Source organism: Tupaia chinensis, unplaced genomic scaffold (genome assembly GCF_000334495.1).
Source record: "Tupaia chinensis unplaced genomic scaffold, TupChi_1.0 Scaffold000164_1, whole genome shotgun sequence".
Taxonomy (NCBI): Eukaryota; Metazoa; Chordata; class Mammalia; order Scandentia; family Tupaiidae; genus Tupaia; species Tupaia belangeri.
In genome coordinates, this window is record NW_006159638.1 from 483,876 (window position 1) to 498,038 (window position 14,163).

The following is a 14,163-nucleotide window of genomic DNA, read 5'->3' on the forward strand; positions in this document are numbered from 1 at the left end:
GATTACGTGGTGACGCACGGAAGGGGCGGGGCACTGCCCGGAGCAGGGGCAGCGTAACTTCCCAGGGCGCATGCGTGTTGTGGTACGCGCCTTTCGGGGAAGGTGGGGCTATGGCGGCCGCTGGAGTCGCTCCAGACATATCTCTGCGGGAAGCCACCCAGCGAAAGTTGCGGAGGTTTTCAGAGCTGAGAGGTAACAAAGGAGAAACAACCTGAGTTCTCGCCAACAGCGGAGAGGGAGGGTGATTTTCGTGCGAGCTGATATGCTGGATCGTAACTTACTGTATTCCTCTCACCTGAAGACTTGGGACGCTGACCTAGGAATAGTTTATATACTTTTTAGACTTTTATTCTAGCACTGTCCCTTCATATTGTGCTGCTTCTTTCTTCGGCTTCATTCCTAGTAGTATAGGTTATCAAATAAAATAAAGGAAAAGGCAGGAGAAAAAATATTAACCTGGCTAGTGAAGCTATAAATTGAAGTTATGCTTTAGTTAGCTCATTGATAAGTTTAAAATAATAAGTCTAAAACATATGAAGCATAATATTTTGACCTATACAAATCTTATTTTATCTTCCCCCGTTTACCAATTTGCTTTGTAGTGTACATGCTTACTAAGGGAAGAAACAGAACATAGAGGAATTTAGTATTAAAAATAAAAAAGGTAAAGTTGAGTGTAAAAAAAATGCCACTTAACATTTCATGTACAACCGTTTAATAAAAATTGGTTATTTTTTGGATGCAATGACTGTAAAAAGTACAGGGATTAATACTTGGATGGGAGTAAAATGTTGAGAAGTATTAGATTCTCACTGACAAATCGTGTTAACTAATAAAATCACTTGTTAATCTTGCTTATCAATAGAGAGAGTTCAACCTTTGGCTAAAAGTTCAGTCTCTGTTATAATAAGTTCATCAGGGAGTTGAGACTTTGTCTGTTACCCAGAATTTTATGTCATGTTTTAATAGCTTATGAAGCTTATATGGCTATCTTAAAACAGTTTTTTTTTAAAAAGTACTCACATTTATAAATACCACCACTGAAGTAATAGCTCCTTAGGTCTAATCTTTCTTAACTGACCAACTCGGACATAAGTGACCCTGATGTATGAAAAATTATTTTTAAAGCAGGATATGCAATTGTTTCTTGTCTCCTCATTTTAATTAAGAATTGAGCTAATAGTCTCTGGCAACTTACAATATTTCTTTTAAACAAGACACAGTACATCTTTCAGGATTTCTAAATAAATGGGATTGTAGACCATAAAAGGAAGGAATAATCTAAAATAGAAAACAATAAACATTGCTCAGTGGAACTATTTTGAATCATTTGGTTGACTGGTAATTATTACCTCATTCTCAAAGCAGAAGATACATTTTTGAAGATAATATTTACCTGACTTTTTTTCTTTTTGTTTCTTAGTAGGCAAACCTGTAATAGCTAGAAAATTCTAACAGTATTTGTAATCATTTCCTTGGTTTTCTCTAATAGGTAAACCAGTGGCAGCTGGAGAATTCTGGGACATAGTTGCAATAACAGCAGCTGATGAAAAGCAGGAAGTTGCTTATAAGCAACAGCTGTCCGAAAAGCTGAACAGAAAGGAGTTACCCCTTGGAGTTCAATATCATGTTTTTGTTGATCCTGCTGGAGCCAAAATTGGTATGCATTTATGATCAGGCTTATAGCATAGGTTCTAGGCAGAATAGTCAATGAAGAACAGGTTTTTAGTGGCTTATAGTTTATAAGCTGCATCTTCCCACCCAAGGCTTTTATAAACTTTAAAATATGGATGTAAATGGGCATTTTTTTTTTTTTTGGAAAGATAGAAGGCATAGCAACAGGTCTTACTCATTACCATGAACAGCTTCCAGAGTATTATTTAAAAGAGAATTTAATTCGTTTTTATGAAAAATATTCAGAAGTTTAATATTTTTCTAGACTTCTTCAATAGGCCTTTAAGGTCCTTCCCAACCCAACAATTCTCCAGAGATTTACGTAATAAAGCAAGTCAAGAAAAAAAATACATGGCTTCCTGGGACCACATTACAAAATGCAGAGAACATAATCCGGTGGCTTAAGGTATCTTAAAATATTTATTTTAACACCCCAGTTTAGGCCAGCTTTGTCCTTTGATCTTTCAGTGCAAATAAAAATAAATGCCATTTTCCGCAAGATTTTTTTTTTTTCTGGAGATATTTTTGCTATAGGGCATATGCACTTAGCAGAGAGGTAGAGAGAAACAGAGACAGTGAGAAATCCCTGAGAAGATGAAAACACTGCATCCCTTTTCTGTTCTTCTCTTGGGATCTTGGGCACTCACGCACATGCACCCGCAGCCGTTTTATCCTGCCAGGTCTGGGACTCGAACTGTGGTGACTATGTAGGAGTCCAGTGACTAAAGATTTTTTTTTTTTAGTTATTTATTTAGTTTTATTTATTATTATTATTATTATTATTGGTTTAATGTTGTTATAAGGCATGTGTGCTAGGGGGAGAGAGAGAAAAAAAGTAAGAAATTAAGCCACCAGGTCCAGGACTCAAACTGTGTAAGGCCATGTGGGAGTCCAGCACCTTAACTACCATACCACCTGTTGGTTCCCTGAAGTTTGTTTTTTCCTTCATAATACTTAAATCTGAAACCCATTGATACCAGAAATAGGATCTTTATAAATGACATTAACATTGTTTTAATTAGCCATTGTTTTAATCCTTACAACTGTTGGGTTAGTACTTTTTTATTCACTTGTATGGGTGAGAATCTGAGGCACAGAGAGTAAAATAACTTGCCCAAAATAACTAGTGTGATAGTTAAGATGTTTTTTTAGGAAACTAGATTTAAAATATCTTTTTAGAAAGGAAATTTAACTTGTGTATTTGACTATTTCTTATGGAAAGTTATTGGAGTGGGTTTTGTGATTGTAGTTCGATATAAATGACCATACTTAATAGTGTTACAATTTATGTAATTTATCTGTTTTTATATTTATTTTGGGAGACTATTAGCTCATCATTTATTACCAAGGGCTGTTCTCTGAATGGTTTTTAATTAGTAATTTTTTTTGTTATGAGATGTATTTAATTTTATTATTTAGTCAATACCAATGCTGCCTAGTTATAGCTAAAAGACATTGTTAAAATTATAACATCCAAATATACCATCATTATAGAGTTTTAGTAGCTTTCTGTAAAATAAGTTCTGCTTTTCAACTTTACTTTTAAGGAAATGGAGGATCAACACTTTGTGCTCTTCGTTGCTTGGAAAAAATATATGGAGATAAATGGAATTCTTTTACAATCCTATTAATACACTCTGGTAAAGTTATACTTTAGTAATTTACATTTTCTTTTGTGTATTCAATTGATACTGTAAGAACTTTTTTCTCCCTTTCAAATATTTCCCTCTTGTTTTTTTTTTTTTTTTTTTTAATTCTTAGAAGTTACTCTGCTTTGAAAACAAAATTTTTCACACTTTCCTTGATATTTTTAGGTTATAAATAGCGTAATGATTTTTCACAGAATTTATCTTTACAATTGTAGATCACATACAACAGCACATATTCATGGGTTTTGTTTTTGGTATGCACACAGAAAATTATTTTCCTAAGATAAAACTCATGAAAGTGTGAACATTTCTTAGGAATGTCTTAGAGAAGAATCTTACTGAGAGGAGAGAGACAGGTGTAGCATTGCTGTTAATGGGCTTTTGCCAAGAGATTCTGTCTTGTATTTTTGTCTCATTCTTGTGAGCTAAAGGCTATAACCATTAAAAATGTTTTAAAAATAAATAGAAAAAGTGACAAGATATGGAGTTGACAAGTAGGAGTACAGTTGATCCTTGAACAGTGTGAGGTTTAGGAATACCATTCCCTCATATAGTAAAAAAATCCTCATGTAACTTTTCATTCTAAAAACTTAACTGCTAGTAGCCTTATTGGTAACTGAAAGCTTTACTAATAACATCAACAGTAGATTAATGCATATGATGTATGTTATATGTTATATACTATATTATAATAAAGTAAGCTAGAGAAAAGAAAAAGCTGTTAAGCATAACAAAAGAAAAAATACTTTTACAGTTCTGGAGGAAACACACATCTAGCAAAGGACATTATATCAATAAAATAGAAAAGTAGAAAAGACAGAATATCAGAATAAAGAGTAGATTTTAAAATGGGATACATTTAGTTATGTAACAGTTTTGGTTACATGAAAACTTGTTATCATCCTCTATATGATGGGAAGCTGGTGAAAATTGTCATGGACTGGCACTACTCCAGGGGCAGATATTTTAGAACTACTCACCTACATGACTTCTAAGGTACTTTCCAGTTCTTGTGATTCATATGAAAAACAGTGACTCTTTGTGGAATTAGAAACATAAAACCTTCAAATTTTAATTTTAAGGCTAATTTTAAATGTTTTCAAAAAGTCTGATTTTGGGGACCAGCAGTTACCCTAATGGCTATGTCGCTGGACTCCCACATAGTCGACCGCGGTTCGAGTCCCGGACCCAGGGGCTTAAACTCACGCCAGGCGCGTGTGCATGCGTGCCCAAGATCCCGAGAGGAGAATGAAGGAGAAGGGATTGCAGCGTGGCTATCCCCCCTGGGGAGTGATTTCTCGCTTTCTATCTGTCTGCTTAGCGCACGCGCCCTATAGCAAAAAAAAACCTCTCCAAAAAAAGTCTGATCTTATCATTTTCTTTCAGAAAAATACTATTATTATTAATTTCATAACAATTAAATTAGACACAAGAAAATACATCTTTAGAAATAGTTCTGGGACCAGCAGTTGGAATAATGGCTATGTCGCTGGACTCCCATGTATTCAACTGCAATTTGAGTCCCAGACCCAGTGGCTTAAACTCATGCCAGGTGCATGTGCATGCAGGCCCAAGATCCCAAGCGGAGAATGGAGGAAAAGGATTGTGACGTGGCCATCCCTCCCCCCCATCCCCCACCCCCGGAGGTGATTTCTCACTTTCTGTCTCTCTGTGTGTCTCTCTCTCTTTCTGGTGAGTGCACATGCACTATAGCAAAAACCTCTCAGCAACAACAAAAAAAGGTAGTTTTTACTATTGCTAAACTTTACTTTTGGTTAGTCTTTGTAAAAGAAGTGGATATCATCAACTGTCATTTGTTGAATAATTTACTCTGTGCCAAATGCTTAACATGTATCATTGATCTCATAAAATATAAGACAAATACTATTCTACCTTTGCTGATTTGGAGTAAATCCAGTGATAAACCACCAAATGATGGTGAACCAGGTTTTAATTTCTTTTTTCTTTTTCTTTTCTTTTCTTTTTTTTTTTTTTAATTTCGCCAGAGGGTATTTGCTTAGCAGAGAGAGAGAGACAGAAGTGAGAAAGCACCACCTCAAGGGCATGGTCATGCTGTAATCATTTCTGCATTTCTTTGTTTTAGGATTTGGGGCATATAATACACTTGGATTCTGTGTATTTTCCAGCCACAGGTCTGGGACTTGACCCATGCTTTTGGCCATGTGTGATTCAGCCAGCCTTACCACGCAATGGTCTGGCTAAGTTTAAACTCATTTATGTCTATTTCTTTTACATAAGCCTGCATTTCACCATAATGTGTTACTTAAAAATGATGCAAGATATTTATGTACTTAGGGAACAAAGTTTTCAAGGGATCGAAAAGCTCTAAGGTTCATCTTAGAAGGAAAAAGCTTATTTAAATTAAAAACAAGTTTAAAATGCTTTTAGATAAATTACCCTTCCCTTCCTTTAAGTTTATGTAATAATTTGAAGAAAGACACCACCTCTAGAAATTAGTGTTTCATAGATAATTATATTTGGTATTGGCATATTAGTTATCTGTAACTTTTTCTATAAAGTGGATTCTTAATGTAGGTGTTTAAAAATCATTAAAATTTATTGGTTACAATATAGATAAAAGACAGTTTTAACCCATGGTCCTTTTCACATTATTTTGTGCAAAAAAAGGTACAGGCTCTACAGCTTATTCAAATTTTTTTCTAGCCTAGAATCTTTAAAACTGTTTTATGTAAAATGGTTGCAGGAGAATTGCTCTCGGAGTTTATTCTTGATTTTATTATTCTTTCCTGAGTTACAGTAACACATTGTATATATTAAATATCTTTAGAGATATTTTCAGTCCTAACTGCCAATAGCTTTTGAAAATATTGTAAACAACAACACATTTTTAGTGGTTATTTTGTTTGATTTTTATAGGTGGATACAGTCAACGTCTTCCAAATGCAAGTGCTTTGGGGAAAATTTTCACAGCTTTACCTCTTGGTAACCCCATTTATCAGATGTTAGAATTAAAACTAGCCATGTACATTGATTTTCCCACACATATGAATCCTGGGATTCTGGTTACCTGTGCAGATGATATTGAACTTTATAGTATTGGAGAATTTGAATTTATTAGGTTTGACAAACCAGGTTTTACTGCTTTAGCTCATCCTTCTAGTTTGACTATAGGGACTACACATGGAGTATTTGTCTTGGATCCTCTTAATTATTTAGGCCATAACGAACTTGAATACAGATGTTGCCATCGTTTTCTCCATAAACCCAGTATAGAAAATATGCGTGAATTTAATGCTGTTTGTAGACCTGGAAATTGTTATCAACAGGGTCTTGCTGGAGGTGATACTGCCTGTCTTAAATTAGACTCTGAATATGTCTACACAGATAGCCTGTTTTACATGGATCATAAATCAGCAAAAAAGTTACTTGCTTTTTATGAAGAAGTAGGCACACTGAACTGTGAAATAGATGCCTATGGTGACTTTCTCCAGGCTTTGGGACCTGGAGCATCTGTGGAGTATACCAGAAACACATCAAATGTCACTAAAGAAGAGTCTGAGTTGGTAGATATGAGGCAGAGAATATTTTATCTTCTTAAAGGAACATCACTAAATGTTATTGTTCTTAATAACTCCAAATTTTATCACATTGGAACAACTGAAGAATATTTGCTTCATTTTACTTCGGATAGCAGTCTGAAGTCAGAGCTTGGCTTAATGACTATAGCTTTTAGCATTTCTCCAGGTATACCAGATTGCTCTGATAAAGCACCCTGCATCATTCAAAGCATACTGGATGCAAGATGTTCTGTGGCACCTGGCTCAGTTGTGGAGTATTCCAGATTGGGACCTGATGTTTTAGTTGGAGAAAATTGTATTATTAGCGGTTCTCATATTCTAACAAAAACTGTCCTGCCTGCAAATACTTTTGTGTGTTCCTTAAGCTTGAAGATGAATGGACACTTAAAATATTCAACTATGGCATTTGGAGTGCAAGACAACCTGAAAAAGAATGTTAAAACGTTGTCAGATATAAAGTTACTTCAATTCTTTGGAGTCTGTTTCTTGTCATGCTTAGATATTTGGAATCTTAAAGTTACAGAGGAACTCTTCTCTGGAAACAAGACATGTCTGAGTTTGTGGACTGCTCGCATTTTCCCAGTTTGCTGTTCTTTGACTGGTTCAGTTACAGCATCCCTAAAGATGTTAAATGCTATAAAAACCAAATCAACATTCAACCTGAATAGCTATAAGCTGGTGTCCATTGAAGAAATGCTTGTCTGCAAAGATGTAGAAGACATGATAACTTACAGGGAGCAAATTTTTGTAGAAATTAGTTTAAATAAAAAGCAATCTGATTTAGAGGTCTTTTAAATATTGTTTAATTTGCCTTTCTTTGAGCAAGATTGCAAATGTGGGTGTTTTCTGTAGACATTTTCTTTTGGCTTTCACTGAAATGAATTAATAAAAATTACAGTAACATAATTGCTGTAGCATAACATTAACAGATAAAAACAGGCATGATTTTTTGATAGAATATTTCAAGACTAAATTCAGAAAAAGGACACTTTTTGGGGTATTTGTCACTATTTTAATTTTCCTTTTAATAATGATGGATTTACAGAGCATTGTTTTGTTCACATAGTAAACAGTCTAGTAGTTTTAAAGTTTAAATTTTCTAAAAATACCTATAGAATTTTTCATCTTCTGGACTTTGGGCCTAGTAAAACTCTTTTTTTGTTTTGGTTAGTGGTTACATGCCCTTGCCAAAGAGAGATAGACAGGGAGAAGAGAAAAGACCATCTCATCATCACAATGCAGAATGGTCATGCCACAGTCCCTACTCCTCCTCTTTCTCTCTGAGATACTGGGCATTCATACACATGCTCCTGGTGTGTATTTTTTAATCCCCTGGGTCTGAGACTTGAACCACATAGTCAGCAATGTGGTCCAGCTGCTATAACCACAATTCCATGGAGCCAGCCTGGGCCCAATAAAGATCTGAGTATTTATTGGCAATTTTCTCCTCAAATGTAGTCCTGTTTTTATAAACTGATGAAAAAATGACAGGGTCTTCAGAATAATGTAGGAATACTGTTGAAATACTTTTTTCAGACACAAATGTGTAGTTAATAAATGTTTAATTATTTTAGTTGATAGTTACAAAGAGCTCTCAAATTGATAAAAATTTCTGTCACTTACTGATCTTATTAAATTCACAGTACATGGGTGTATAGTACACACACATAATCTTTTTATAGAGATTTTTACAATAGGACAGAGGCAGTCTGCCAGAGAGGCAGAGACAGAAAAATCAACCCCCACACTATGACCACACTACAATCCCTTCTCCTCCATTCTCCTCTTTGGAGTTTTGACATGTATGCATACATGCCTGGCATGAGTTTCAAGCCACCAGGTCTAAGATTTGAACCACAGTTGGCCATGTGAGAGTCCAGCACCTTAAGCACTATACCACTTGCTGACCGTACATTTTATTTTAAGATTTGAATATCTTATAAAGTCTTTCTAAAATTTTATTCTGTAGAAAATAAGTAGATATACACAAAACTCAATTACCTATGGAGAAGGTGGTAGGAATAATTGAGATTCATAGTCATGTAAGTTCACGGTGGGTGTTACTTTCATCTTCTTGAACTTTTCATAGAACTTTTAAATTACCAGGTGGACTGATTCTATTTTCCATTTCTTATTTTCTGTCCACACACTGGTGATGATGCTGAGCACCAACATTTGACCAAAAGGTAGTAAAGGAAAGAAGCAGAAAAATAGAGAAAATGAGACAATACACAGATAGTAAACAGCTCTATAAAGTTTAGCTGGAATCCCAAGTAAGGTGTCCTATTTTGGTATAAGCTCATGAATAAAATGTCTTCACATCACTCTGAAAATTAGAGACTGTTTTAAATTAACATGAATAAATTGAAATAACTAGATTGTGCCACTTATATGTATGTATTAACATGGCAATATAACAATTGGTAATCTAGAAGTGACTTGTCTACAACCCTCAAGTGTAATTTTGGTATGTATATTTTTCCCCTTGGGTTCTTCCTAAGGAGAAAAAATAGATACATAGTAGTTTTTAATAGTTTTTCCACAGTTCAGACATTTTATTCAAAAGTGAGAGAAGAACATGTGCTAGACATCACTGCCAAAGTATCTCAGCCACTGCTAGCAGCCATTCTGGCCTAAAGATACCCTTGGTGTCAGTGTATGTGGTCTTCCTTCCACATCTACCCCAGACAATGGGAAGCAGGCATGTTACTGCTAATATATGACAGCCCTGGATGTTCCCAGTTCAGAATTCTCCAAGCATCTCTGTGACAGATCCAGTCTCAATTCTGCTTTGAAGTAGTTTGTCAAGCTCTTTGGAGCTATAGTAATCTGTATGATCTGCCTTTAACAGAATTCAGTGGTAGTGGTGAAACCCATTGGAACTTATTTAGCTGCCTCAGCTAGAATTTTATCAGCTTTAGCCTCAATAACTCCCTTAATTTTTTTAAGTTCTTTTTTTGGCAAATAGGCAACAATCTTTACAGTATGGAATCCAACTTCTTCCAATTTCTTCATGTCACTGGCATTTATTCCATATTGCTCTAACCATGAAAAGGGTCCTGGCCAAAGCTTTCCTTTTCTACTGAAGTATCTGGATTTGCTTCAAGCTACATCTGTGCAGTCACTACTGGACCTACATTGCTGCTCTCTATGTACTCGCCTTGCATATGCCCCACAGGTAGAAGCTTCAAAGGCACAGCCCCACTTCTCTACTCTGTGTTTCTGGCCTTCTGTTCAAAACCTGGACAAGTTTTGGCTCCCAAAGATACATCTCTACTCTCCTCAGGCCTCGGTTTCTAACTGTAGCACATGCTCTGATTGGCGGCCTTCTGCATTTAATATTTATTGATTTCCTTGCAAAGCTTTCAGGGAATGTTTTATGTTTGTTAATCATTAAATGGTCAGTACTGTAATTTTAATCTGATGTGCCATCAGTTATAAGAATCACCGTTATTTTATGTTGTACTAAGAAAAACATTACCAATAAAATATAACACAATGCTTTCTTTGTTACTTGAAATTTTTATACTTTCTGGAGATCTCTTAGATGCATTTAAATATAGATTTTTATCACTTAACTCTTGCATATACACAGAAAGGAACAAAAAAGTGAAATGTTGAGATATCATCAGTACATTTCTACAGCTTCCCATTCGTAGTTAAAACTCTTCTGGAGTATTATCAGCCCAAAGTTGATACCAATATTTCACCCAATGGTATCTTCTGTCCAATGAAAAGTTATTGGTAAGGCCACATTTCCCATAAGTGCCTTACCACACTGTCTGGATTTTCCACCAAGTTGCAAACACCAGAAACCTGTTTGGCATGTTTCTATGCTAATATATTACTAGTTAATAAAACTCAGTTTCATTTTTAAATTAGTTTAATCAAGATGGGTGCTTCTATTCAAAGTCAGCAGGTTTCTCAGATATCATATTAACATATTGTTAAGATAATTATTTGGTAAACCAAAGTGACCTGTTGTTAGCCCTTAATTATGGTACTCTGTGTGCATGTTTCTCAAGATCCCAGGAAAAATATGAAAATATAGCTATTGTTTAATATTTATTGATTTGCTTGTAGAGTTTTCAAAGGGTTTTATATTTTGTTCATTGAATGCTCAGTACTATACCTAATCTTAATTTTAATCATAATCAGCATACTGCATAGATTCTAGTTCCTTCAAAATCCTTTTAGTTCAAAAGATTTGTGTTGTATCTCAAATTGAGATATGTTTCTTGGTGTATAGGACCATGTGCTACCAACAGTAATCTGGACTCAAGTAATAGTCATATAGCTCTAACCAAGTTCACATACGGACAAGTAATAAAATCTCCATGATTGTTGCTACCTAATAGTTTCTGTAAAACATTGATTGTAAGACTCACCCTAGTTTGAGAGATACTGAAATGCCAAGAGAAAAGATGAATTAGAAAGTTATTATAACCTAAGTGTTTTATTAAAAGGGTCTAGAAAGTAAAAGTCATTATTCATCTCCTGAGTATAGTATACATGATGATGGAGGGAAGGATAAATTTTATGATGATCAATTTTCCATCCTCTTTATTTAGCCTAACAAAAGATTCACATTTGTTTTTTTTTTCTTTTTTGACTTTTATGAGCAATATAAAAGTAAGACTTGCACTTATAAATATGAAATGTTCCCTCTTGATTTATAATTTTCATTTTATAAAATCATTGCACTTAGATTATAGATTATCCAGCTTATAAAAAACTGCTATTTGTAACTAACTCGTGAATTTATTTTTAAAATGTATTTCTTCCATGTCAGATATACACACCTAATAGGGTCCCCACACAATGATCCTCCATCAGCCTCACCCAGCTTAGATTACTAGCAAATGTGCATCTACTATGCATGCTCAGTTATGTCCCTGAACCTAGACCCCTCCCATATGGGTCCAGCTGGGCCACCACTGTACCACCCTATGGCCCTCAAACTTACTGATGGGTTGATTATTAACTGACCAAGAATAGTATGGAAAAGCCTGAACATTTGGTAATAATCTACCATAGATATTTATTCTCCAGATGAAGCAAAACAGAAATAGTGTCAGTGTATACTGAAATAAAACTTTAAAAAATTTAAGATATCCTGAAAGTGATAAAAATTTGATGGAGCGAATCCAAGATTAACTCTCACAGCATGTGGTAGTCTACTCATCGTCTCTAGCTAAACATTACTCTGAATGTTACAGGAAGATGATCAAATTATTAATAGATACTAAATCAAAGCTCTGCCTACCTCATAAAGTAGGCATGGCTGGCATGTACAGCTGTTAACTATACTACTTAAAACTAGAATAGTACATTCACGTACACCAAGATGCTCTCTGGATGTGAAACTTGGAGGCCCAGAATTAAAGCACCTCAATCTAGTCTTGCAGAATTAAGAAAGAGAGGGAAAATAATGATACCAATATTCTAAAAACGAAAGGATTTCAGGAGCACTTGTTAAATAAAACTAAGTCAGTCATCATCTGTGTCAAGAAATTATTAAAGAACAACCTTTCAAATTAGTGCAAGAGAAATAGTTGACGTGACCATTAAGTAGTTTAATGTGAGTCTCCTGTGCCTCTAAAATTATGTTTAGACAAAGTGAAATTCTGTTGAGGAACACACCTTCTGTTCTTTGTACTTAGTGAAATAGTATTATCAGTATCCTCATATTGGATTCCTTTGGAGGTTATTTCTCATTATCTTTTCCTCCAATACCAATGTGCTAAACTATACAACATCCTAGTGCTTGTCATGTTCTTCTCATTTGTCTCTATACACAGATTTCTGATTTTTTTTTTAATATAATGAAAGATGAGTACACCAGTTTGGTGGCAGGATATCAGTTCTGTTCCAAAAACTACCTGTATGTACCACAACAAACCAAACATAGTTCAAACTAACCAATTTTGGCTATAGTTTAATGGCCCACAATTTTGGGTCAAGTTGAAATGTGGGGTGAAAAATAATATGAGCTGCTAGTTCCTTAGCACATTGGTATTTGGAAAATTGGAAGTGAAGGAGGATGAGAGCTGTGATTTAGTAACTATTATCATCCCCCCCATATAGCAGCTTGATTGCTTACATTTGTGTCTAAAGATATTTAGCCCAAGATGTTTATTGTCCATGCAAGTAAGTGATTGAAACTTACAGAGTTAATGTTGCCTTCTGGGTTAGCTGGACAAATAGTCTATCTTTTTGAAGCCTCTGGTTGCAGAGATCTCAGCCATCTAATATATAAATTCCAACCATTCAAACAGTGAAATTTATTTCTGATTGCTGCAGACCAGTGCAATTCATCTGCTAGTGTCATTTCCTAGCTATCTGTGCCAGAATTATACATCTTCAATTGTGCTTCAATGCATTTCTGGAACAATCTAAACTGTAATGTCTATATTCTTTGGGCAATGTTTTATGATGTGTTACTGATCTGCTTGTTGACTCTCCAGCCTCCTTAATAGCTTTTAAAAATCTGCTACAACTGACACTTTGACTTAAGTAATCTGCACTTGTGAATGATTTTCTTTCTTTTTTTTTCTTTTCATCATAAAATACACTTCTTTTTGCAGAACCTTCTTATGGTTCAACTTAGTTTTAGTTTACTGCTTCCTTGTAGGAGAGTGTTACATTGCCCAGAAAAGAATTAAATTATTTACATCTTGGGGCAAAAATCTTTTTAAATACCACTCTGTTGAAATCAAGTGTTCATTTCATTTGCAGGTTGAAAAATGTTACACTGCTCAATGAAGTTTTACATGATTGGCTTCTTTCCTATTATTTTTAGCCTTGAGGGTTGAGAAAGTAAATTATATCCACCAATGTGCTATTCTTCATAGCAGTTTCAAATATTTTTAGTAAAACTTAGAACAAGAAAGGTTATACAAAGAAATAATTACAGTCATAACAAGTGGTCCAAGTGCAAATTTTAATGGTATAGGCACAATGACAAGGTTATAAATTAGCTTATAAAATTCACTATATTTAACTAGAATCAATTTTTCGTGGGTTTTATTTTAAAAGATAACATTAAGATTAGTTTAAAAAGATAAAGCTTCTAAATAACTATTATCAAATGAAATCAAGAGCTGTCTATAGAATCTAGTCTATGGGGCAGGAGGAAGAAAGTGTAGAGTTTAGAGAATTTTTTTCTTTTACTGTTAACACTGCTGATTTTTAAGTACAAAAGAAATATTTGCTGTGAGTTCAGTTAAAGAAAGAACAGTTTGCAAAATCATCCATTTCTTGCAGTTTCTCTATAGTCT

General features: G+C 34.6%; 1 protein-coding gene and 1 pseudogene across 1 annotated transcript; one reads left to right on the forward strand and one right to left on the reverse strand.

Moving 5' to 3' along the window:
• Window positions 1-70: 70 nt before the first annotated feature.
• FPGT (fucose-1-phosphate guanylyltransferase) lies at window positions 71-7,679 on the forward strand. The gene is given in 5 exon segments (XM_006146038.3): window positions 71-97; window positions 99-192; window positions 1,493-1,660; window positions 3,222-3,314; window positions 6,222-7,679. Coding segments are annotated over 5 exon segments (1,839 nt in total). The 3' UTR covers window position 7,679.
• Window positions 7,680-9,473: 1,794 nt separating this feature from the next.
• On the reverse strand, window positions 9,474-10,377 carry LOC114007387 (DNA repair protein RAD51 homolog 1 pseudogene; annotated as a pseudogene).
• Window positions 10,378-14,163: the final 3,786 nt, after the last annotated feature.